The following is a 23,636-nucleotide window of genomic DNA, read 5'->3' on the forward strand; positions in this document are numbered from 1 at the left end:
TGCAAAAGTTGTGTGTGTAACAAGTGGTCATGTCTGTGTTAGTTGTATTGTACGCTCGGCAACACGTGGTGAATGACACGTACAGTAAGAAAACTCTTCTTCAAATGGGAAATATTGTTTATCACTCACGCATGAAAGACGGATAATTAGGCTGACTAACGCAACCTAAAATATCATGGTAATAGATTATATATATATATATATATATATATATATATATATATATATATATATATATATATATATATATATATATATATATATATATATATATATATATATATATATATATATATGCAAATAAATCACTAGGTGCGCGTGATCCAGGTATATGCTGATAGGAAAGAAGAAAACACGTGTATATATATATATATATATATATATATATATATATATATATATATATATATATATATATATATATAGTATGAATCAGATGTCGAAAATGAAAGGTGAAACTTTTAATATTTTACATATGTCGATTTTAGAACAAAAGTCAAGGAATTGTTCCCGAAAAAAATTAAATGTCTGCATTTATTCTGATATATTTATCTTCTACTGTGTTCAAACTCTTAAAAATTTTCTTGGATTCTCATTTTTTTTAAGTTCTCCACTACTGTTATATACACACTATACTGTACTCCACTACTGTTATATACACACTATACTGTACTCCACTACTGTTTTATACACACTATACTGTACTACACACTATACTGTACTCCACTACTGTTTTATACACACTATACTGTACTCCACTACTGTTATATACACACTATACTGTACTCCACTACTGTTATATACACACTATACTGTACTCCACTACTGTTATATACACACTATACTGTACTCCACTACTGTTATATACACACCATACTGTACTCCACTACTGTTATATACACACCATACTGTACTCCACTACTGTTTATACACACTATACTGTACTCCACTACTGTTATATACACACTATACTGTACTCCACTACTGTTATATACACACTATACTGTACTCCACTACTGTTTTATACACACTATACTGTACTCCACTACTGTTATATACACACTATACTGTACTCCACTATTGTTATATACACACTATACTGTACTCCACTACTGTTTTATACACACTATACTGTACTCCACTACTGTTACGTACATACCATACTGTACTCCACTACTGTTATATACACACTATACTGTACTCCACTACTGTTTTATACACACTATACTGTACTCCACTACTGTTATATACACACTATACTGTACTCCACTACTGTTATATACACACTATACTGTACTCCACTACTGTTATATACACACTATACTGTACTCCACTACTGTTATATACACACTATACTGTACTCCACTACTGTTATATACACACCATACTGTACTCCACTATTGTTATATACACACTATACTGTACTCCACTATACTGTACTCCACTACTGTTATATACACACTATACTGTACTCCACTACTGTTATATACACACTATACTGTACTCCACAATTGTTATATACACACTATACTGTACTCCACTACTGTTATATACACACCATACTGTACTCCACTACTGTTATATACACACCATACTGTACTCCACTATTGTTATATACACACTATACTGTACTCCACAATTGTTATATACACACTATATTGTACTCCACTACCACGATATACAACTCCTGGTAAGCTCACTCTCCACTACCATGATATACAGCTCCCATACAGCCCATAGTCATACACCGAGGCCCTGTTTCCTATTATGAAACAGTTAAGCCTTTAACTACACAGTTGTCCGGTGTAAAACGATTCTCAGTATAAAATGAATCTCTGTGTAAAATGAATCTCAGTGTAAAACGAATCTTGGTGTAAAACGAATCTCAATGTAAAAAGAATTTCAGTGTAAAACGAATCTCAGTATAAAATGAATCTCGGTGTGAAACGAATCTCGGTGTAAAATGATTCTGTGTAAAACGAATCTCGGTGTAAAATGATTCTGTGTAAAACGAATCTCAGTTTAAAACGTATCTCGGTGTAAAATGAATCTCACTGTAAAACTAATATAAGTGTAAAACGATCCTCAGTGTAAAACAAATCTCAGTGTAAAACGAATATCAGTGTAAAACGATCCTCGGTATAAAACATATCTCAGTGTAAAATGATTCTCAGTGTAAAACGAATTTCAGTGTTAAACGAATCTCAGTGTAAAACGAATATCAATGTAAAACGATCCTCAGTGTAAAACGAATCTCAGTATAAAACGAATCTCAGTGTAAAACGAATCTCAGCATAAAACGATTCTCAGTGTAAAACCAATCTCAGTATAAGACGAATCTCAGTGTAAATAGAATCTCTGGGTCTAGTTTTAATGTGTGCCAAATTCCACCTTAACACCTCCCGAAAACAACAGATGAGGTGTAAACAGAATTCTTTGTCTCGGAAGTTTAATCAAGTTGTGCTTTTCGTGGCAAGACAGATTCCTTATAACTCCGGTGTGTTGTTGTTTGTGTGTTGTTGTGTGTTGTATATGTGTTGTTTGTGTGTGTTGTTTGTGTTTTTGTTGGTGTGGTGGTGGTGGTGAGTTAGGTAGTGGTAATGTTGATGTCTAGGTGGTGGCAGTTGTGCAGGTGGTGATGAAAGTACTGGTGGTGGTGGTGGTAATATTGGTAGTGGGGGAGCAGTTGGTGGTGGAGATATTGGTGGTGAAGGTTGATATGGTGAAGGTGGTGGTGGCAGTGAAGTTAGTGGTGGTGGTGAAAGTGATGGTGGCAGTGAAGTTAGTGGTGATAAAGGATATGAAATTGGTGGTGTTGAAGGTGGTAGGGAAGTTAGTTGGTGGTGAATATTGTGAAGGTAGTGGTGGTGAAGGTGGTGGTAGTGGTGGTGAAGGGTGTGATGGTGAAGAATTTGAAGGTAGTGGTGAAGGTGGTGACATTGGTAAAGGTGATGAAGGTATAGTCGTACAGCTGGTGAAGCCATTGGTGCAGGTGGTCCAAGATGTTGCAGGTGGTGGTGGGGAGGGAGGGGGGATAGCAGTCAGCTGGATCACTACCACCAATAGGGAGGAGGTAGGAGGGAGTCAGGTGAGGCACTTGTCGCAGGTAATGAGAAAGATTCAATAACAGTTATTACCGGCCCTCAGCGTCACCCGCCAGGTCTTCTGTTGTTACTGTTGCTGTTTTTTGTTGCTGGTACCGTTTTTGTTGTCGCTGTTACTGTTGTTGTTTTTGTTATTGCTGTTACTGTCGTTGTTTTTGTTGCTGTTACTGTTGTTGTTATTGCTTTTATTGTTGTTTTTGTTGCTATTGTATTGTTGGTGATGTTGCTGTTGTTACTGTTGTTTTTGTTGTTGCTGTTTTTATTGATGTTGCTGTTTTGGTTACTATTGTTTTTGTTGTTGCTGTTTTGTTTAAGTTAATTTTTGTTGTTGCTGTTACTGTTTTTGTTGTTATTGTTACTGTTGTTGCTATTACTGTTGTCGATGGTGTAGTACTGTGGCAGCTGTTACCTTTATGACTTGTTGTTACTTTTGTTTTGTTTTTTGCTACTGTTACTGTTGTTTTTGTTGTTACTGTTACTTTTGTTTTTGTTATTCTTACTTTTGTTTTTGCTACTGTTGTTTTACTGTTTTCTTGCTAAAGTTTTTTGCTGTTGTTTTTTTATGTATGTTGTTTTGTTGCTGGTGTTGTTTTTGCTGTTGTGGTTGTTGTTGCTATTTCTATAGTTGTTGTTTATGTTGTCGTTTTTGTTGTGGTTGTTGTACTTGTTGGTGTTGCTGTTGTTGCTGCATATCAAATACATTCAGGAACCAGTGCATATCTAGTACTTACCAGCAGTGCGTAAGAGACGTGACCAACCGACCAAGCGGCTAATGAGCCTATTAGTGGTGAAGAGGATAAAATAAAATATAATTCCATAGATTGAGTTACGTCCCTCCCTATGACCGTGTTATTAAAGCAAGGAAGTGTTAGTTCCTGCGCCGTGATGAGTGCAGAGTTATTTTCTATCTAGAAAAATTTCAGCAAGTGTTAATAAACCCGTGCGCTGAGGTTTTAAGTATTGACAACCTTGTTCCTTCTCCCTCTTGTGGGAGGTAATTTTTCCAGGGTAGTCAGGTGGTGGCTCTCGTTCCGCTGAACTTCATAATATGATGTCTTTGGATAGTTGCTATTACTATAGAGATGCCTTAATTTTCTTTGGAACTCCTGGTGGAGGCGGACAAGTAGAACAATACTGTATATAGTTAACAAATCCTAAAGTCGCCAGCCTTACTTTGTGTTCCATTTCCTTCACAGATCTATTAAAATGGATTCCTGGCAGAGAGAGAATTTATGGGAAAATGTTTCCCAGAATCATAAGGTTATTGGAGAAAAAATCCTAGATAGTGCCAGTTGTTGTTACTCTTTTTATAGACTCTGATTTTGAACAGATCTTTGACTTCCTTATGTCTTAGGCTTGTAATGGTATATTGTCAGTATTTTCAGACTAGCAACAGTATGTCTCTAAAAGCAAAAGTCGAACAAAGGGAAGTTCTGTTTATTTTTAGGTCAACTGCTTGATCACCAACATGACTGTTATGGTCAAGGACTGCATCATGGAAATTCAAAAGGGTTTTTGAATATTTAAATGGCGTGTAGATACAGTCAGAAGACGTTAAGTAAGTCACATCTGAGAACTTTATCACACTAGTGCAAGCCGGTGGGAGACTGAGCAGGTCGTTATTCCGTATCGTAAAGGCTTTCAGCAGACATTAGAGTATATGAAAATCTATTTTCAGTTACTCTGATGACGTCGATGACGTCACTGTTAAGAGATTAATAAGTTTCTTTTTGTAAAAGGTAATTTTTTTTTGGGGGGGGGGGCACCCCCCTACATCCTTGTGTAAGGTGAAGCGCAGAAGCGTTTACAGCGCCCAACAGGGAGGCATGCTAAATTCATGCTTGCCTTATGTCTCATGAGTTAAGGGCGTAGAAGCCTGAAGAGTCAAGGGCGTAGACGCCTGAAGAGTCAATGGTTTATGTGTAGGCAAGTTATTGGAAGCTCCAAGAACTTGTCCCTGAATACGAATTCGCAACTTTCGATTTACAGCAGGTACCTACTTTGCTGCTAGGTGAACAGGGACCAAGGGGACTAGGAAGAATGTCCAAACAACTTTCGCCGACCCGAAAATGGTGTGATTGTTAATACATGGCAGTGGTATGTTCTGGAGCAAAAGCCTCTATGTACAGACCCTTGATTACGTTTAGTGACTAGAAAACAAGAGTCTGGTAATTCCTCCTTATTTAAGTTTTTCGAGAATAGACTGGAGAACACTTTACCAGACGTGGTTTGTGACAGAAACTGCCAGACAACAAGGAACAGAGTACAACCATTAAACGTTAAACAGTGACGACCTTCAAGGAGGGAGTCGCCTTAACCTTGTTTTCAAACTTTTGTAGCTACAATTCTTGGGCATTTTCATTAATAAACAGAGGTTTTTCATGGCACATGAATCTTATATCTTAATAATTTTTACCAATTTAAGCAAACGCTGAGGTACTGTATTACAAATTTTGTTTCTGTAGTACAGTAGGCCTACTACGGAAACAAGTCATTCAGTGAGGAGGCTCGAGTGATTACATTTCAATGTTATTTTATGTAAAAAGTCTCGCGAGGTCTGGATCATACTCGACTTGGCCGCTTTATTCCAAACAAAAATTTCAGAATGGCAACAATAAACGAAAGCTTTTGTTCATATCAGTAGACCGACAAGACATTCATTGACACGTTCTTACAAATTGGAGAAACAGGAATTTTCAAGGTGTTAGGCTGGGAAGGGAGTACTCTCAATTTACTGTACAGTGTTCTCTCCTTCCGGTTAAAATTGCCTCTCGAATTTTCAAAGAACTTGCAAGTTATTTTAAAAATTCTTGGAAGGAAGATTTTTTTATAAGCATCTGGATGATTGACTGAATATAATGATTCAAAGAAAGCAATAATAAGGGATACTGAGAGAGGGTTATATCGCTCCTGACAAAGATGGAAGTCTTAAAAACAATCAAATCCAAGTTGATCACAAAGCAGAAGTTCATGACTATAGTTCTGGACTGAAGGCCGGATTCCTAGTCATTATGACGATCACGATCATGACCATGATGCATCGTGTGTCGGGAAGCAGCCACACGACGTTGAGCGATCTTACAGGAGCCTGTAACTAGGAATACAGCGCGTGTAGGACGTGTAAGGGAGACGCTCTTGTCTCACCGGTCCTGAGTATAGGGAAGACTTGCAAGTGTCCCTCATTTGTACCGCCTTCACAAGAACCAAATTCGCACGTTTGTCATTTCCTTTTTATCACCTAAATATGAAGATACACGACTGCGTAGCGCACTTTACATCTTCCCTGAGCATAATGTATTATGGGACATCGTCAGCACCATGCCACCTGAACGGTCCCAGTTTGTGAGGTAACCTCTGTTCTATAATATACGTGGTTTTGATTTTTTCTTTCAAAAGTTGATAATGGCTCCCTTAAAGCGTCCTTCAAGTTATTCAATAAATAAAGAAACCCAAATGAAGAAACTAAATATATTAACACTAAAGATTAAGCTGGAGATATCGGTAAGTCCTGAAAATGGTGAAACAGCCTCAACACAGGAATGGACACACCAAGTGAACGAGTCATGCATACCTGTACGTTTTGTTAAAAATAAATCAGACAGAATTAGTAGTTTTGTTATACAGCCAGCCTAAATTTTAGGCAAGATGAAAACAACAGTGAGGACATTACTGTTAGAAGAAAAAAGTGTTAGTTGTGCATAGATCGAAGACCAGAATAAAGAATCGGTACCGCTTAGTTCTGCCGTCAGTTGTGAAAAAGCGCTGAATCTGTACGAGCTCTAAGACAAGATTAAGGTGAATCTTTGACTGATGAGACTTTTTCAGCAACTAACGGCTGACTTGACAAGTTTAGGAAGTGTCAGACTTAAAATATGACGTAAAGATAACTGGTGAGGCTGCCAGTGCTGCTGCTATAAAGTTTCTTAAAGTGTTTAAACCTATTGTAACGGCTCAAGGGTACACACCGCAACACTGTATTTAATGCTGATGAAACAGGTTTATATTGGAACCGTATATACCCAACAGGAAGAGACGGAAAAGATCTGCTGACTCTTCTGTTGTGTGTTAATTCTGTGGGTGATTTTCAGTTAAAACCACTACTCATGTACCATTCCCAAAATACCTTGGCCGTAACCACCATACCATACTGTACATGTCCACCGGGGAAGCCAATAAAAAGCCGGGATAACAACACAATTTTTTGAAGACTGGTTTGTGAACTAATTTTGTGGAGGTGAAACACTACTGGTGTGAGCAGCCACAGTTTCAAAGCCCTGCACTTCTTCATCATGCTCCAGGTCATCCCACACACCTAAAGGACCTACACACTCCAGAGAAGAGAAAAAGTGAACAGCATACATCAGAAGCAATAGTTCGTGGCTCAGTTGCCTGATCTCCAGACTCACAAGGGTCGAGATATTCTGTTGGCATTTGATGAAGATATTGGCGCCGGTTTAACCAAGGCCTACGAGCAGGACATTATTTTTGGTTATGAATGGCAAAATCTTTACCAAGCAGTGACCATTCTCTCTCAGACTGGATGGACTGGGGTAAGGTTGTAGCATTGTCGTTGTGTGTGTGTGTGTGTGTGTGTGTGTGTGTGTGTGTGTGTGTGTGTGTGTGTGTGTGTGTGTGTGTGTGTGTGTTTTTTCTCACCTTTCATCATTATAAGGTATTTTATTATCAAGATTGACTGACCATTATATACCAGTATCATCATCATCATCATCTTATTATTCTGTCGTGTACATGTAGGTAGTATTCGTCAGTCACTGCATAACCTCTAAATCAATTACCTTTCTCTCTCTCTCTCTCTCTCTTACAAGATCAAGATGGGTCGGCGACGGACGAAGGCGCTGATGGCGACGTTGGTGCTGGTGATGGTGGTGTTTGGGGGTCTGAGGGGAGTAGTAGCCCCAGTACCACCACCACTGCCACACCCAACTCCACGACCTGACCTCCTAACTCTCACACAAGACTACTGGCACTGGAAAACTCAAGATTATCCTCAATTTGCTACCGAGGTGAGAGTAAGTGCGAGTTCTTCTTCAAGGAAAGGTTAGGTTAGGTTAACCTGGTTTAGGATAGCGTACCGGACATATCTACTGACAAAACATCATTCTTAATTTTGATCCAATTTAGGTTCTATGCGCGGCGACCGAGTGGATACAGCGCTCGCCTCCTGTCCTAAAGGTTAATAGTTCGCTCCCAGGGAACTCTCAGTGAAGGCGGTCGAGTGCAGCATGCCGTCCACGCTGCCTCCTTACAAACCAAAGATTTAGTGCAGTATACAGTGTGGTGTATCCAAACGTCATGTCTATAGGACCCACACTCCTTTTCGGGTAAGGTTAGGTCAGATTAGGTTAGGTCAGGTCAGGTTAGGTTAGGCTAGGTCAGGTCAGGTTAGGTTAGGTTAGGTTAGCAAGAGAAAGAATATCTTAGTTTTAACACTGTTGAGGGAGTATCTTGATGCTGTCGGAGAATGAACTTTATTACGCTTTATATATCATGTCTATGTCATGTTTCTGGGCTCTGTGGTGTCCTCGTGTACTATCACTAGACCTATATTAATAAATGTGCAGATTATGAGCCGGATACACAAGCTTGACATCTTCCTCCAGTATACGAGTACTCTATTAATACCTCGATTGATTTGGATATTTCTAAATTTTAGTGACATTAGTAAGAAATATGCCAGATGAACGACGCATAAAAGGATCTAAGTCTAGCTAACTCTGGCTGACTTAAAGCTGGAAGAGTCATCTGGTTGCCTCAAGCTGATTCTTTGATTCAAGTTGAATATAATTAACTCTGGATGACCCAGACTATCTCTGGATGACCCTGCCTATCTCTGGATGACTCTCACTATCTCTGGAAGACCCTGCCTATCTCTAGATGACCCTCACTATCTCTGGATGACTCTGCCTATCTCTGGATGACCCTCACTATCTCTGGAAGACCCTGCCTATTTCTGGATGACCCTGCCTATCTCTGGATGACCCCCACTATCTCTGGAAGACGCTGCCTATCTCTGGATGACCCTCACTATCTCTGGAAGACCCTGTCTATCTCTGGATGACCCTCACTATCTCTGGATGACCCTGCCTATCTCTGGATGACCCTCACTATCTCTGGATGACCCTCACTATCTCTGGATGACCCTGCCTATCTCTGGATGACCCTCACTATCTCTGGATGACCCTCACTATCTCTGGATGACCCTCACTATCTCTGGATGACCCTGTCTATCTCTGGATGACCTTACTATCTCTGGAAGACCCTGCCTATTTCTGGATGACCCTCACTATCTCTGGAAGACCCTGCCTATCTCTGGATGACCCTCACTATCTCTGGAAGACCCTACCTATCTCTGGATGTCCTGCCTATCTCTGGATGACCCTCTCTATCTCTGGATGACCCTGCCTCTGGATGACCCTGCCTATCTCTGGATGACCCTCACTATCTCTGGAAGACCCTGCCTATCTCTGGATGACCTCACTATCTCTGGATGACCCTGCCTGGATTTCTGGATGACCCTGCCTATCTCTGGATGACCCTCACTATCTCTGGATGACTATCTCTGCCTATCTCTGGATGACCCAGACTATCTCTGGATGACCCTGCCTATCTCTGGATGACTCTCACTATCTCTGGAAGACCCTGCCTATCTCTAGATGACCCTCACTATCTCTGGATGACTCTGCCTATCTCTGGATGACCCTCACTATCTCTGGAAGACCCTGCCTATTTCTGGATGACCCTGCCTATCTCTGGATGACCCCCACTATCTCTGGAAGACGCTGCCTATCTCTGGATGACCCTCACTATCTCTGGAAGACCCTGTCTATCTCTGGATGACCCTCACTATCTCTGGATGACCCTGCCTATCTCTGGATGACCCTCACTATCTCTGGATGACCCTCACTATCTCTGGATGACCCTGCCTATCTCTGGATGACCCTCACTATCTCTGGATGACCCTCACTATCTCTGGATGACCCTCACTATCTCTGGATGACCCTGTCTATCTCTGGATGACCCAGACTTTCTCTAGATGGCTGGCAAACTCTTGACTGCCTCTGCTTGACCGTGACTCACTCGTCTTGTGCGTGTCAACAGGTGGGGATCAACGACAACACAGCTGGTCGTCTGGACAGCTACAGTATGGAGCACTTTGAGAAACGCAAGGTGAGTTACCCTGTTGGTGTTACTTGTCTGGACTACCGTTGTTGTTAGCTGTCTGTCTGTATGTTTTCTATTCACCCCTCTGTATACCATCCGATCGTCCGTCAGTCTTCAGTCTGCTTACATATTTTTCACATTTCTAATTTCTCAGATACTGTACATCAGAGTTACTAAGCAATTCTCATAATCTACCCTGGATGGTCATCTTTCGGAAAGGTAGTTGACATTAAGTTTGTCATATCATATAGACACTTCAGGACAAACAATAACAAACGTTTCCCAAGAGAAAAATAAACTTTTCTTATTGAACGTTTCCTCAGGACCATCAATAACAAAATTGTACCCTGAGCAGAGTGCACAGTTTCCTCGTTGTTTCTTTGGAAGTGACAGTAATAAACATCGGTGATGTTGACAGGTGAAGTGTGAGGAGTTCCTACAACGGGCGGAGGAGATCGACGCGACCTCACTCTCCTGGGATGACCTCATCAACCTCAAGATCTTCAAGCAGGAGATGACTACCTTCATTGACAACTTCCACTACATGAAGTAAGTGGATGGGGAAGTGAGGGAAGGTGAAGTAAAAGGGCGATGATAGGGTGAATAATCAGTAAAGGGAGAAATGGCATTGGGATGCAGAATTGAGAAGCTATCATTACTGTTTTATGGCCATTTGCCACGCTTTACGTGTGTAAGTCGTGATTACCTGATGGCAGCTTGTCATGCTGCACGGTCTCTTACATCCTTCCTCGTCAGGTTCTTATCTCTATGTTCATTACTCACAAACTCTCCCCGCGTCATTCTTGGCTTACCTCTGGCTCTCTCCCCTCCCCACTGATTCATGCATCTCTTGACCCTGTCTGTTATCATCACTAACTTAATGTAATTCATCACAAAAGTTTATTGTGCAGCACCATAGTGTGAGCTCAGTGCAGAACGTGGTGTGATATTACACAACGAACGGTTCGTTGTGTAATATCACACCACGTTCAACTAAGAGGCGTGTTACGAACCTCTTAGTTGGTATGAGTTGGTTAGAGGGGATATTGCATTATAGGGTCAAGACAGAGGTGCTGCAGTGTGATGAAGTCAGGATACAATAAGGTCATGTCTGCCTCTCCTTCAGGTACTTCGCTCCCGTGACCTTCCTGGCAGGACCCCAGAAGGACTTCAAGAGAATGGTGGAGAAGGAGATGGTTCTCACCTCCTACAACGACTATCAGAAACTGCTGTCGAGGTCAGTGTGGTGGAGAGATATAATTTGAATTTTCAGTAATTTCAAGAATAAAACTTTTTTCTATGCATATGACTATTAGCAGGTGAAGCCATAGATAGAGAATGATTAATATTATCCCGTGTAAGTGACAATGTAAGAACATTAGAGAAATAAACGTATGATTGTTACAAATAATCGCACGTCTGTAGATGCCGATATTGACTTGTCTTCTATCTTATACGGTAATATACTTCTCAAGAACATCCCACGTGGTACAGTATGTAAATAAAGTGAAGGAACAATTCACTGTAAGCGAGATTAGTGTCTTAAGCCCTGCTATTTAAAGCCCGTAAATTTGTACAGTCCCACTCTTGGGTCAACAATGAGCGAGAGGTGTAGTTGCCAACGACTATAAACTTCTTGGTTTTTCCTTCACATTAAAGCGTCTCTTTAAAAATAAATTTAAGCACTTTTCATTGGGTAATTTCACATATATTTGTATATATTTAGTTGCCTATAGAAACTCAAAGTCAAGTAAAAAAAATGAACAGAAAATAAGATACATGATAGTGTTAACCAAGCCACCCGCGGCGTTTTGATTTAGCAATCCTTCACTCAATGGCACAAAGTATCTGGCTGGCGTTGTATCGGTGTGAATCTTGAGTTTATGGCTGATGCATGGCTACCCTTGGGTCCTACCCCATTTATGGTGCACCAGGTAATAGATAGATGTCCCAGACTGCATTCATAAAACAGTAGAACAGTTTTATTATTATTAATGTATTATTATTATTATTATTATTATTATTATTATTATTGTTTGTTATTCTGTTATTTGATCGATTAGACTTGGATTCAGGGTCACAAACTATTGAATAACATTAAAAAATATAGAGTTTATGAATGTATTTATGGAGTGCAAAGTTTAGTCCAGATTTTCAAAGGTTTGCTAAGTGAATGTTTCTTGTAAGTGAAGATGTGAAAATATACATAACTAGTTTACTTGGGATAAAAGTACTAAAAAATCACTGAGACTTAAATAACACTGTAGCACACGCCTGAACTGGTCTATTTATACGTTTTTATGAAAGAACACACACCGAGTTTGTTGTACAGTGAGTGTGTGTGTGTGATGGAGACAACAGTTATGTAGACAATAGTAGTGTGTGAGCAACAGGAGTGTAGGCAACAGTAATGTGGGATACAGCTTGTAGATAACCGTAATGTGGACAACAGTAGTGTGAGCAAAAGTAATGTGGGCAGCAGTTTGTAGACAACAGTAAAGTGGGCAAAAGCAGTATAGGCAACAGTAGTGTGAGCAACAGTAGTGTGAACAACAGTTTGCAGAGAACAGTAATGTGGGCAACAATTTGTAGACAACAGTAATGTGGATAATAGTAGTGTGGGCAACAGTAATAAGGGCAATAGCAGTGTGGACAATAGTAATATGGGCAACAGTAGTGTGGGCAACAGTAATGAGGGCAACAGTAGTTTGGGCAGCAGTAATGACGGCAACAGTAGTGTGGACAACAGTAATGAGGGTAACAGTAGTGTAGACAGCAATAATGAGGGCAACAGTAGTGTGGGCAACAGTAGTGTGGGCAACAGTAGTGTGGACATTACTTGATTTAGCTCAATTCCATCGTGAGGCGAGTTTTATCATCTTAAGTGGTAGAGAAGAATCATCGTGTGAGCCTTTCATTTATGTTGTACTGTATAACATGGCGAAGCGAAAACTCACTGTCCTTCATATTTGTCTGTTCAATAAAGTCTCACTGCAGAGAAGCTTATAAAGACTTTTGAGCTTCAACCATTCGCGTGGTAGTATCTTCATGAACTGTCAGAAACGTAAACAAGCGCCAAACATGCCATTGATATTTAACAAGATGCCTGCTGGAAAACGAGAACGGTTATGAATAATTCTCAGGACATTATACGCCATAGTTCATATTCACATCTTGGAATATGAATTTTTATTACTACTACTACTTTTTGTTTTTTTAACTTGGCCTCTAGCCTCCCCAAATAGCCACACCTTTGCCGCCATTTTATTACCTTAATATTAAATATTCTAATACATAATTAGCTATCCTAGCTGTGTTGAATAACTTGAGCCGCAGGTCTGTGCGGCATTCAGTGACTGTAGCCTCATAGTCAATATCTGCAGCTGTTGTCGGCTTTGGGGCCGAAGCTCTCGTTCCCCTGAGGCAGAGCAAAGCCGACCGAAGGAGAGAGAAGGACAGTCGACATCTCATCCAGGCTGTAACATAACTTCTGGGCTGCTGCTTCTGTTCGGAGATCACCTCCGCAAGTCTGGCGTAGAAACATCTTGCACTTGGTCCCATCCTACCAGAGGTTGTGAACACTAGAGGAGTGAAGCTGCCTTGATCAACGTTCTGAATTATCTCCCCGTATGCCCTTATCTTGTCGTTCTCGTTCCTCCTGTGTGCAACATCGAGAGATAAGGTACGGTGACATGTGGCCACGGGATCAAAAATCCCGATGTCGAAGAAGGCTCGCTGTCCCCGCGTCCAGAACCCTCGATCACTGACGTCAACACGGGCTTCATTGGATGTGTTTGAAGTCCTATGTTGGAAGATCTCACCATCCAATGGAAGGAGGGTCGGTTCTACCATGACATCACGGCAGATTTCCTTCAACATATTTGCTGTGAGATCCCTTACTTCGTCATGCCTCATGCATATGAAGCCCCCTTTCTTGCACACCATGGCGTGATCGACGTCATAGGAAGAGCCACACACGCATTGGGAGGGCAACCCTTTTACTGGCCTACCGTACCTTAGAGCATTGGCATCTGTAAATTCTTGTTTATTGAGACTGAAACCATTTGCCCTTATCGGTAACGTAGTTAACCAGTTCGAGGCGCCCACCTCCTGCGCTTTAGCTATTTTTTTTTATATTCTCTGGTACTTGCAGCAGCAGTTGCTGCAGCTTATCACTTTGGCCATGCTGTCGTTCTGTTGTAATGGACCTTCGAATCTTGTTTACTTTACTAGTATTCACCTCCCCTGTTGCGTTCTGAGCTATTATGTGGTCTGTGAGGGCTGCCGTGAGCTTAACTGAGTTTTGATGTTCGGTGGTAGCAATCTCCTCTGGATTGGTTTGTCCCATTCCTCCCAGTCTCGGTGGTAGTGCAAGGAGTGATCTTTCTGCTGGGGTTAAGTGAGGGTGTTTCACTAATTTGGGAATGAAATTGACGCTGATAATTTCTTCCAGAGGGTGGAGGAGGGGTCCGATATCGGGGATAGTGCACATCAGGTAGTTCCAGCGATGCTTGACTCCATGGGTGAATGCCGCAAAAGCCGCATGTGGCTCTGTGTTAGCAATCTCAGACAGAGCTTGGATTTCCCTAACCTACTCATTCACCTTTCCCGTTATGTACTCGGTCTTGAAGTCCGACGTGCCAATTACTGCGCCTAGGTGTCTTTGGCCATCCTTTGTTATTTTGACCTCACTTCCGCCAAACACCTCCATTGCCCGTTCATAATGTTCTGGCTTCACAATGAGGAAGGACTTGCTGGCGTTTGGGTGGTACCCTATTTGTGAGCCTCGTGATGTTACCAAGTCCCACCACTTTTTGAGGCCCTCCACTTTTCCTGCTCCTGTAAGGTCATCAGCGCACGCCACTTGTTTGACCAGTTGTTTCAAATTTTATTGTGTGTTGGAGCACGGATAGGCCTATTGCATACATTGCCATTGCAACAGGGTCCCCCTGTGTTGTTCCCTCGGTTGACTGTATGATGGTATCACCTCTTAGAGCTTTGTTGTTTACTATATAGATGTCTGATGGATTCCTATAGGAATTTTCAACATACATTGCAAAGCTTGGACTACTACTACTACTACAACTACTACTACTACAACTAATAATAATAATAATAATAATTTTTGGCATACGAATTTTGAGTAAAATTACTTTAGAGGTTTAATCAAATTTGATTAACTGTTTCAAGGATAAAAAATAATTAGGGCAACTCATCTTTTACCCTCTTCGCCACTGATCGACTCCTTAGCCGCTTGGGCGGTCGATCACTTCTCTGTTATGCACTGTTGGCAAGTACTGACCATGCACTGGCTCCTGAATATATCGGAACCTGCTCCAGTGTTGGTCATGTTTGGCCCTGAATGAGCTCACTCTGGCAGATTTTTCCAAGAGTTCACAATTCTCACTCCGAAAAGTTTGCCCTCACAGTTTTCTGGACTTTTGGCTTCAACCTTGAACTATGACCCCTTGTCGGGCGGACGTCCGCCAGCTCCAGGTATGTATATTCGACCGTGGAGTGCTCCCTGAGATGTTTATACACTTCGATTAGGTCACCCCTCGCCCGTCTGCAGTATAAGCTAGGTCGTTGCAGGCGTTCTAATCTCTCTTGGTAACTGAGGCTCCATAGAGCAGGCACCTGTTTGGACATTTTCAATCAACTGACAGTCTCTAGCATTCCTCGTTACCTCGGGGACCAGACAGAGTGACTGCTCCAGACGGGGAAGCACCTCACTCTTGAAGATCGTGACGAGCGATGGACTATCCAGATATCTAAACGACCTTCTTATAAGACGTACTAGATTCGTTACCTGATTCACCTTCTTCTCACAATGGACTGAGAACTTAAGTTCATCGTCGACATGCACACCCATGTCCTTTTCACTTTCGATCTCAATTAATGCAGCCTTTTCGTCCTGTTGGTCCCAGGTGCATCCTTTTTTCATAGACTTGTGTTTGTGTTTGAAAAAATAGGCATTGATGAAGGCGATATTAGAATTCCCTCAAAAATCTTTACTGGCACAGGAAGCTTCAGTGTTAGTAAATAATGAACAAGGAGTAAGACAAAGCTGTGTACTGTCCCCTACATTTTATGTACAGTAATTATATTTTTTATGAGGGTAGTAGTAATCTGCAATGAAGGAATAAAATTTATGTTGAAGTATTATAAATTACATATATTACTGTTTTTATTGCAGAAACAACAATAGACTAGTGGAAAAGGTGAATACGTACTATGATCTTAGAGTTAACAACTTAACACTGTAACGACGAAAGTTATGGTTGTTTTCAAATTATAAATATGTTATAATGTAAAAATTGTAGTTGTCATTAAAAATGCTTAAGTGGGTGTTAAATTTCAAACTGTGGTGGTGGACGTGAAAGAAAAATTAAAACGAGGAGTAAAACAAAAATACCCTTTCATAATATTTGAAATTAAAAAAGGGGGTCATTCATTTAACTGATAGAACATTGCGAGAACGGAGATTAATTAGAGGTGAGTGACTATTGATTACAACTGAAACGTGTCATCAGTGGAGTTTATCCAATCTAATGTATTAGTTGGGAGGAAAGTCTGATAATGTGTCGGGGAGAACGGCAGTACAGTATGTTGTGATGAAATTTTAGCAAATACAGTATACTCGTATACTTGGTTTTCGTGTACTGTTGTTAAGACGCGGAAGTTTTGAATTATTATTACTATTATTATTATTATTATTATTATTATTATTATTATTATTATTATTATTATTATTATTATTATGATTATTATTATTGTCTTATTATTTTTACTTCACACGCCTAACATAAATAAACTAGCTCGGTGCTAGTGTAATACAGGAAGCTTTATTTGACTCAACTGCTGTAACTGTAGGCAGCAGAATATAATTTTAACTCAAGTCATCAACTCACATGATCACAAAACCAATGAACAGAAGAAATGTTTTATACTTTGTAGTAACCCCCCCGCAGACTTATATACCGGGTATACGCTTTGTGCACTTCATATTTAGGTTTTACAGCTCTATTTGTTTTTAATATAATTCTAAATTTGCATTCTTAGGTGTCTTTTCAAGGGGATTACATTTCCAAATATGCTCATTCATGTTTTTACCAATAGAATGATGTTACTGTATCAATGTGTATCATCCTACATGTATAATTTGTGATCTAACAATGATTCAGCTTTATTTTCTCCTCACAGGTATGGTGAGTTCCCCCGCCAGGCCCAGGAGATCATTGACCTGTTAAAAGGCAACATAGAGAGTGGCCTCATGCCTTCTAACTGGTCTATGGTGAGTGGAACTCCATGTGTTGTGCAGTGTAGATTCATGCTTGAACACCTGCCACTCTAAAGCAGACTTATTTAAAGACTCCTATCACAAATATATAATGTACACTAATCCTTCGGTACACAAGGAGGCAGTGTGGCCGGTACTGCACTCAGCCGCCTTCACTCTCTCAACAGTAAATTGAGATACCCAATTACACCTGGGTGAATTGGGTAGTGCCCCTGCTACGAATCAGACTGGAGGAGATTACTGTCCCCATCGACCGCTGCACCCTTTTGAAGAGTAAAGGTGTATAATTCTTTGGTGGAATATTTACAGATATGTTTGTTTCAATGTCAAATACAAATTTGGTGTGGGGCATGAAGGAATAGATGTTAAGAGTGTTAAAATGCCCATCGAAACGGCAACAGTTTGTCTGTGTATAATAGTGTGGCAGACAATGGGAGTCTGAAGTAAATAATTGCTGACAACAAAAGAGTGGACAAAATAAACAAACCAAAACTAACTGAGTGTTGAAGTCTGCTCCCTTCTTGTAAGAAATGAGATTGTACTTCCTAAGAACATTTTAATAAAATTTGAAAGTATGACACACACTAGTTTTCCCTTGTTCGCACTTCGGGTTTGTATTCTAGAATGTATCACTTGATTCAGATATTTGCTCAGCACTTTAGGTTGTTAATAAGTTCTTTTTGGAATCAGTGAAAATCTTGGATAATCTTAAGAACAGTTTAGATATGTTGCACTTGTCTGTCACTCTAGAAAATTAACGACCATTACTGTACTTTCACAGGTTGGGGTGGTGGACCAACTAGACAGTTTGGGTGGCCCTGTTGAGGACTCTGTGTTTTATAAACCATTCTTGCACACACCCCTCACCATCACCAGGGAACAAAGGTGAGGTTTACCCCACACACACCACCAGGGAACAAAGGTAAAGTTTACCACACACCATCACTAGGGAATAAAGGTGAGGTTGACCACACACACACACACCATTACCAGGGAACAAAGGTGAAGTTTACCACACACCATTACCAGGGAACGAAGGTAAGGTTTACCTCACAGGCACTATCAACAGGGAACAAAGGTAAGGTTTACTCCACACATCATCACCAGGGAACAAAGGTCAGGTTTACCTCATACTCACCATCACTAGGGAACAACGGTGAGGTTTACCACACACCATCACCAGGGAACAAAGATCAGGTTTACCACACACACCATCACCAGGGAACAAAGATCAGGTTTACCACACTCACCATCACCAGAGAACAAAGGTGAAGTTTACCACACACCATCACCAGAACTTGCAGCTAGAGTTGCTCAACAGTCAGGCTGTAACTGGTTAGATGTTTGATATTATGTTCTCATGTTAACTGTATGTGTACCAACAGAGCTTAACATGATTAACCTGACATAACCAAGTGTACTCCACGCTTATTAGTTGAAGATTTGGTTGTTAATTGAAAATTTGTAAGTAAAGTTAAAGATCTGATTGCAAAGTTTATTGTGCAGGAGTAATGTTTAGGATGTACTGTAGGAGTGAAGTTTAGGATGTAGGAGTAAAGTTTAGGACACAAGTAAAGTTTAAGATGTAGAAATAAAGTTTATGATGTAGAAGTAAAGTTTAGGATGTAGGAGTAAAGTTTAGGACACAAGTAAAGTTTAAGATGTAGAAATAAAGTTTAGGATGTAGGAGTGAAGTTTAGGATGTAGGAGTAAAGTTTAGGATGTAGGAGTAAAGTTTAGGATGTAGGAGTAAAGTTTAGGATGTAGGAGTAAAGTTTAGGACACAAGTAAAGTTTAAGATGTAGAAATAAAGTTTAGGATGTAGAAGTAAAGTTTAGGATGTCGAAGTAAAGTTTATGATGTAGAAGTAAAGTTTAGGACACAAGTAAAGTTTAAGATGTAGAAATAAAGTTTATGATGTAGAAGTAAAGTTTAGGATGTAGGAGTAAAGTTTAGGACACAAGTAAAGTTTAAGATGTAGAAATAAAGTTTATGATGTAGAAGTAAAGTTTAGGATGTCGAAGTAAATTTTAGGACACAAGTAAAGTTTAAGATGTAGAAATAAAGTTTATGATGTAGAAGTAAAGTTTAGGATGTAGGAGTAAAGTTTAGGACACAAGTAAAGTTTAAGATGTAGAAATAAAGTTTATGATGTAGAAGTAAAGTTTAGGATGTCGAAGTAAATTTTAGGACACAAGTAAAGTTTAAGATGTGAAATAAAGTTTAGGATGTAAAGGTAAAGTTTAGGATGTGGAAGTAAGGTTTAGGATGTATCAGTACAGTATATTATTTTGATAACTTAAAAGAAATATTGAAGATCAAGGAAAGGAACTCAAAATAACAGGATGATGAAAGGAAGAGCTACGGGAGTTGGTTCTTGGACTGCCATTCAGCATACCATGAAGAGAAGATGATGTGAAACAGTGATCAGAGAACAAGTAAAAGATGGAGAAAAAATAGAAATGGAGGAAGAAAATATAAATGAGAACACTTCAAGTATTAAGGAGAAGTAGGATAAGAATAGTATTTATGACAGGGCATCTTGGAGGCTTGTCAATCATAGGCAACATCTTTTGAGGGAGTTGGATAGAAAAAATCAATATTTTTCTCGATTTTTTATGATTTTAATTGTTCTCTTTAAACATTTTACAGGACAACACTGAGGCATCAAGCACAGGAGAGGATCAAGCAAGACCTCTTTCCATCCTTTATGAAAATCCGGGACTTTATCCAGGTGGGTCATTGTTCCAGTTTTTAGGTCAAGTACTTGTGTACAATACATGTATTATAGTACAGTACTAGCAAGTACTTGCTAGTTAGATCATCTTTGAGGGACTGCCTTATCTCTGGACCCACAGCCTAACCTAACCTTTTCCTGAGGATACACACTCTCTCTCTCTCGTAGAAGACAACTTCTCGCAGACTCAAGAGAAAATGAGAAATTTGGTTTTAACAGCTCTGGTAGTTGAACTAAGGACTGTCTTCCTGTAAATTATGATTTTCAGAATGAATCAATCCTCAAAAGCCAAATTCAGATACAAGATAGTCCTGTCTCTTAGGTACCTTAAGTTTCACCATTGGAGTTGAGAGACAATGTATTCATCTTTACCTTGGAAATCCTTTGGAAAATGGTAGTGTTCTTCCATTCCTCTGATGATGGAGGACAGGGAACTTGGTCCCCTTCTATATTGGATTTATGTATCATCTTAAAACAGCTAATATTTTCAAGAGAAGGGATGTTCTGAAAGACAACAGAGCTGCTGTGGCAGGTATCAGGAAACGGGGCATCTAAACCTATTCTTTTGTTCATTCTCCTGTACAGTAGCTGCCACACAAATACATTCCTATCCATGAGTTTGTCAGATGACAAATTTATTTTTCCTCCTGGACAATCATCACCTCTCAGTACAGTAAAGACTCGAATAACGATGGTAATGTGTCCTCTAATATTGCAGTGTAAGGTGAATCATCATATTGTGAATCATTAATTACCATTAAAATAAAGCAATAATAATGAGATGCATTCCTTAGTGTGACCTCTTCATATCTTTTGTGTGGCTTTTTACCCTCTTTTCCCCAAAAAACAATAAAACTAATGAAAAATTAAAACTGTATTCTTTAAATAATGTTTATGAATGCACCTTATATATTATAAATCAATAATAATATTGTCACACAAGAGGAGATGGGACGCCATTGTTGTTGTCACTTTAAACCCATAATGTCAGTTAACCATCTGAACTGAAGGAAGTAAGACCCTGATTGTTGCTGCAGTAAATTAATTTAAAAAAATAATATGTACATTTTAATTAATGTTATTTAATGTACAGTATAAGTAACCACTGATGGTAAAGACAAAAAGTAAGAAACTGATTGCCGAAGGCAACGTATGTAAGTACGCATTCACGGAAACATAGCGTCATTTATTTTATTAAGAATATGTACAAAAGATTCATTTTTGTTTATTACTGAATATCTGTTTGATTTAATTAATATTTATGTATGCAAAATGAACATTACAATTCATTAATAACACGTAGAATATTAAAACACACAAGATGAGACAAAATGGCATTGTTTTCGTTAGTGTTTACACCCATGACAAGGGCTCTACGTATGAAACTGAAGAAAATAAGACCCTGGTTATAGCTGTGGTAAAATTAATTGAAAAAAGAATATGTATGTTTTAATTAATGTTAGTTGGATTGCGCAACGTCACCGTATGTATGTACGCACACGTGAAAACATAACATCATTTCTCTACATAGGAATATAAAAGCAACACTTATTATTGTTAATGCTTATGAATGTACAAACAAAATTCTACCCACCAATGATGGTAAAGTAAAAAACTTAAGGACACAACCAATGTTGTCAAAAATTTGTGAGATGAGGAGGTTGTGATAAGCTTTTTACTTTTTACTTTTACTCTCATCCTCTTCACCACTGATCGGCTCGTTAGCCGCTTGGGCGATCGGTCACGTCTCTGTTACGCACTGTTGGCAAGTACTGGGCATGCACTGGCTCCTGAATGTACCTGAACCTCCTCCGGTGTTGGTCAAGTCTGGTCTTGAAAGAGCTTCCACTCGGTGCCGTCACGACACTTTCTGGTAGATTGCTCCAAGAGTTCACAACTCTCACACCAAAAAAGTTTGCCCTCACAGTTTTCTGGACCTGCGGCTTCTTCAATCTTGAGCTGTGACCCCTTGTGGGGCGAGCGTCCGCCAGCTCCAAGAAAGGACACTCGACTGAGTAGTGCCCCTTGAGATGCTGATACACCTCAATTAGGTCGCCCCTTGCCCGTCTGTAGTATAAGCTTGGCAATTTCAGGCGCTACAATCTCTCAGGATAGTTGAGGTGCCGAAGTGTAGGCACCAGTCTGGTGGCCCTCCTTAGAACATTTTTAACCAACTGACAGTCCCTAGCATATCTCGGGGACCAGACGGGGTGACAGTACTCCAGATGGGGAAGCACTTCACTTTTGAAGATCGATACGATGGACGGACCGTCTAGATATCTGAAGGACCTTATAAGACCCAATAATTTATTTGCCTGATTTACCTTCTTCTCGCAATGACCCGAGAACTTTAGTTCATTGTCAACATACACACCTAGGTCCTTTTCACATTCAGTCTCAAATAGTGCAGTTTCTTCATCCCATTGGGACATATGATACTCCTCATTACCGTTGCTACGCCCCAGGTGCATCCTCTTAAACTTCGTGACATTGAATTTCAGCAGCCATTTCTTCGACCATTCTTGGAGCCCACAGAGATCCTTCTGCAGCTCTTCACAGTCCGCATGGTTCTTGATTTCCAGAAAAATAACTTGACGTCATTGGCAAATATTTGTATGATAATACTCTCAAGTACTTTACATATTATGCTAGTCAGGCTCACCGGTCTATAGTTGTTCGTGGAGTGACGATCACCCTTCTTGAAGATAGGACTCACATAAGCCACTTTCCATTCACTGTGGACCTTTTCATCCAGGCATTTACAAAACAGGATGCACCATGTCAGGGCCGGGACTCTTATGGACCTTTAGCTTTGACAGTTTATTTCTAATAACTTCTTCTATAAACACAATGTGGGTCAGTGCTGTGTCGAGCCATGTGTCCTCAAACGCAGGAAGGTTAATCGCATCCTCTCTTGTGAACACCGAGGAAAAGAAGCTCTTCAATGCCTCAGCTTTATCCTGGTCAGACTCTGCGTAACTACCATCTTCAAGCCTCAGGTCTGATACTCCTACTCGCGTTTTTAATTTTGACTTTGCATAGCGGTAAAACGCTTTTGGGTTTGACTTCACCTCGCTTGCAACCAGTTTCTGGAACTCCTTCTCAGCCCTCTACAGTCTGCCTTTGCTTGGTTTCTGGCTCTTGCATACATCCTCCTGTCCTGCTCAACGTTTGACCCAACCCAAGTCTTGAATTTCTGGGTTTTCTTCTTAACTTTGTCGACCGGCGCATGGTTCATGTGTAGGGATCCCCTCGTATTCCTAGAGGCACTGGGTTTGGTCTTGGGTATATATTTATCGATCAAATGGGTCAC

General features: G+C 40.1%; 1 protein-coding gene across 3 annotated transcripts in view; it reads left to right on the plus strand.

The window, feature by feature from the left end:
- LOC121872964 overlaps nt 1-23,636 on the plus strand; it is an 80,190-nt gene that overhangs the window by 41,033 nt on the left and 15,521 nt on the right. For 2 of the 3 annotated variants that reach the window (XM_042376113.1, XM_042376114.1), the window contains exons 3-9: nt 7,931-8,134; nt 10,224-10,292; nt 10,705-10,835; nt 11,413-11,523; nt 17,490-17,580; nt 18,368-18,471; nt 20,239-20,320. In XM_042376113.1, the coding sequence (XP_042232047.1) occupies nt 7,937-8,134; nt 10,224-10,292; nt 10,705-10,835; nt 11,413-11,523; nt 17,490-17,580; nt 18,368-18,471; nt 20,239-20,320 (786 nt within the window). In that variant the 5' untranslated portion in view covers nt 7,931-7,936. The remainder of the gene's footprint in view (nt 1-7,930; nt 8,135-10,223; nt 10,293-10,704; nt 10,836-11,412; nt 11,524-17,489; nt 17,581-18,367; nt 18,472-20,238; nt 20,321-23,636) is intronic. The other variant, XM_042376115.1, reaches the window with a different exon arrangement.

This window comes from Homarus americanus, unplaced genomic scaffold, assembly GCF_018991925.1.
Source record: "Homarus americanus isolate GMGI-L3 unplaced genomic scaffold, GMGI_Hamer_2.0 scaffold11022, whole genome shotgun sequence".
Taxonomy (NCBI): Eukaryota; Metazoa; Arthropoda; class Malacostraca; order Decapoda; family Nephropidae; genus Homarus; species Homarus americanus.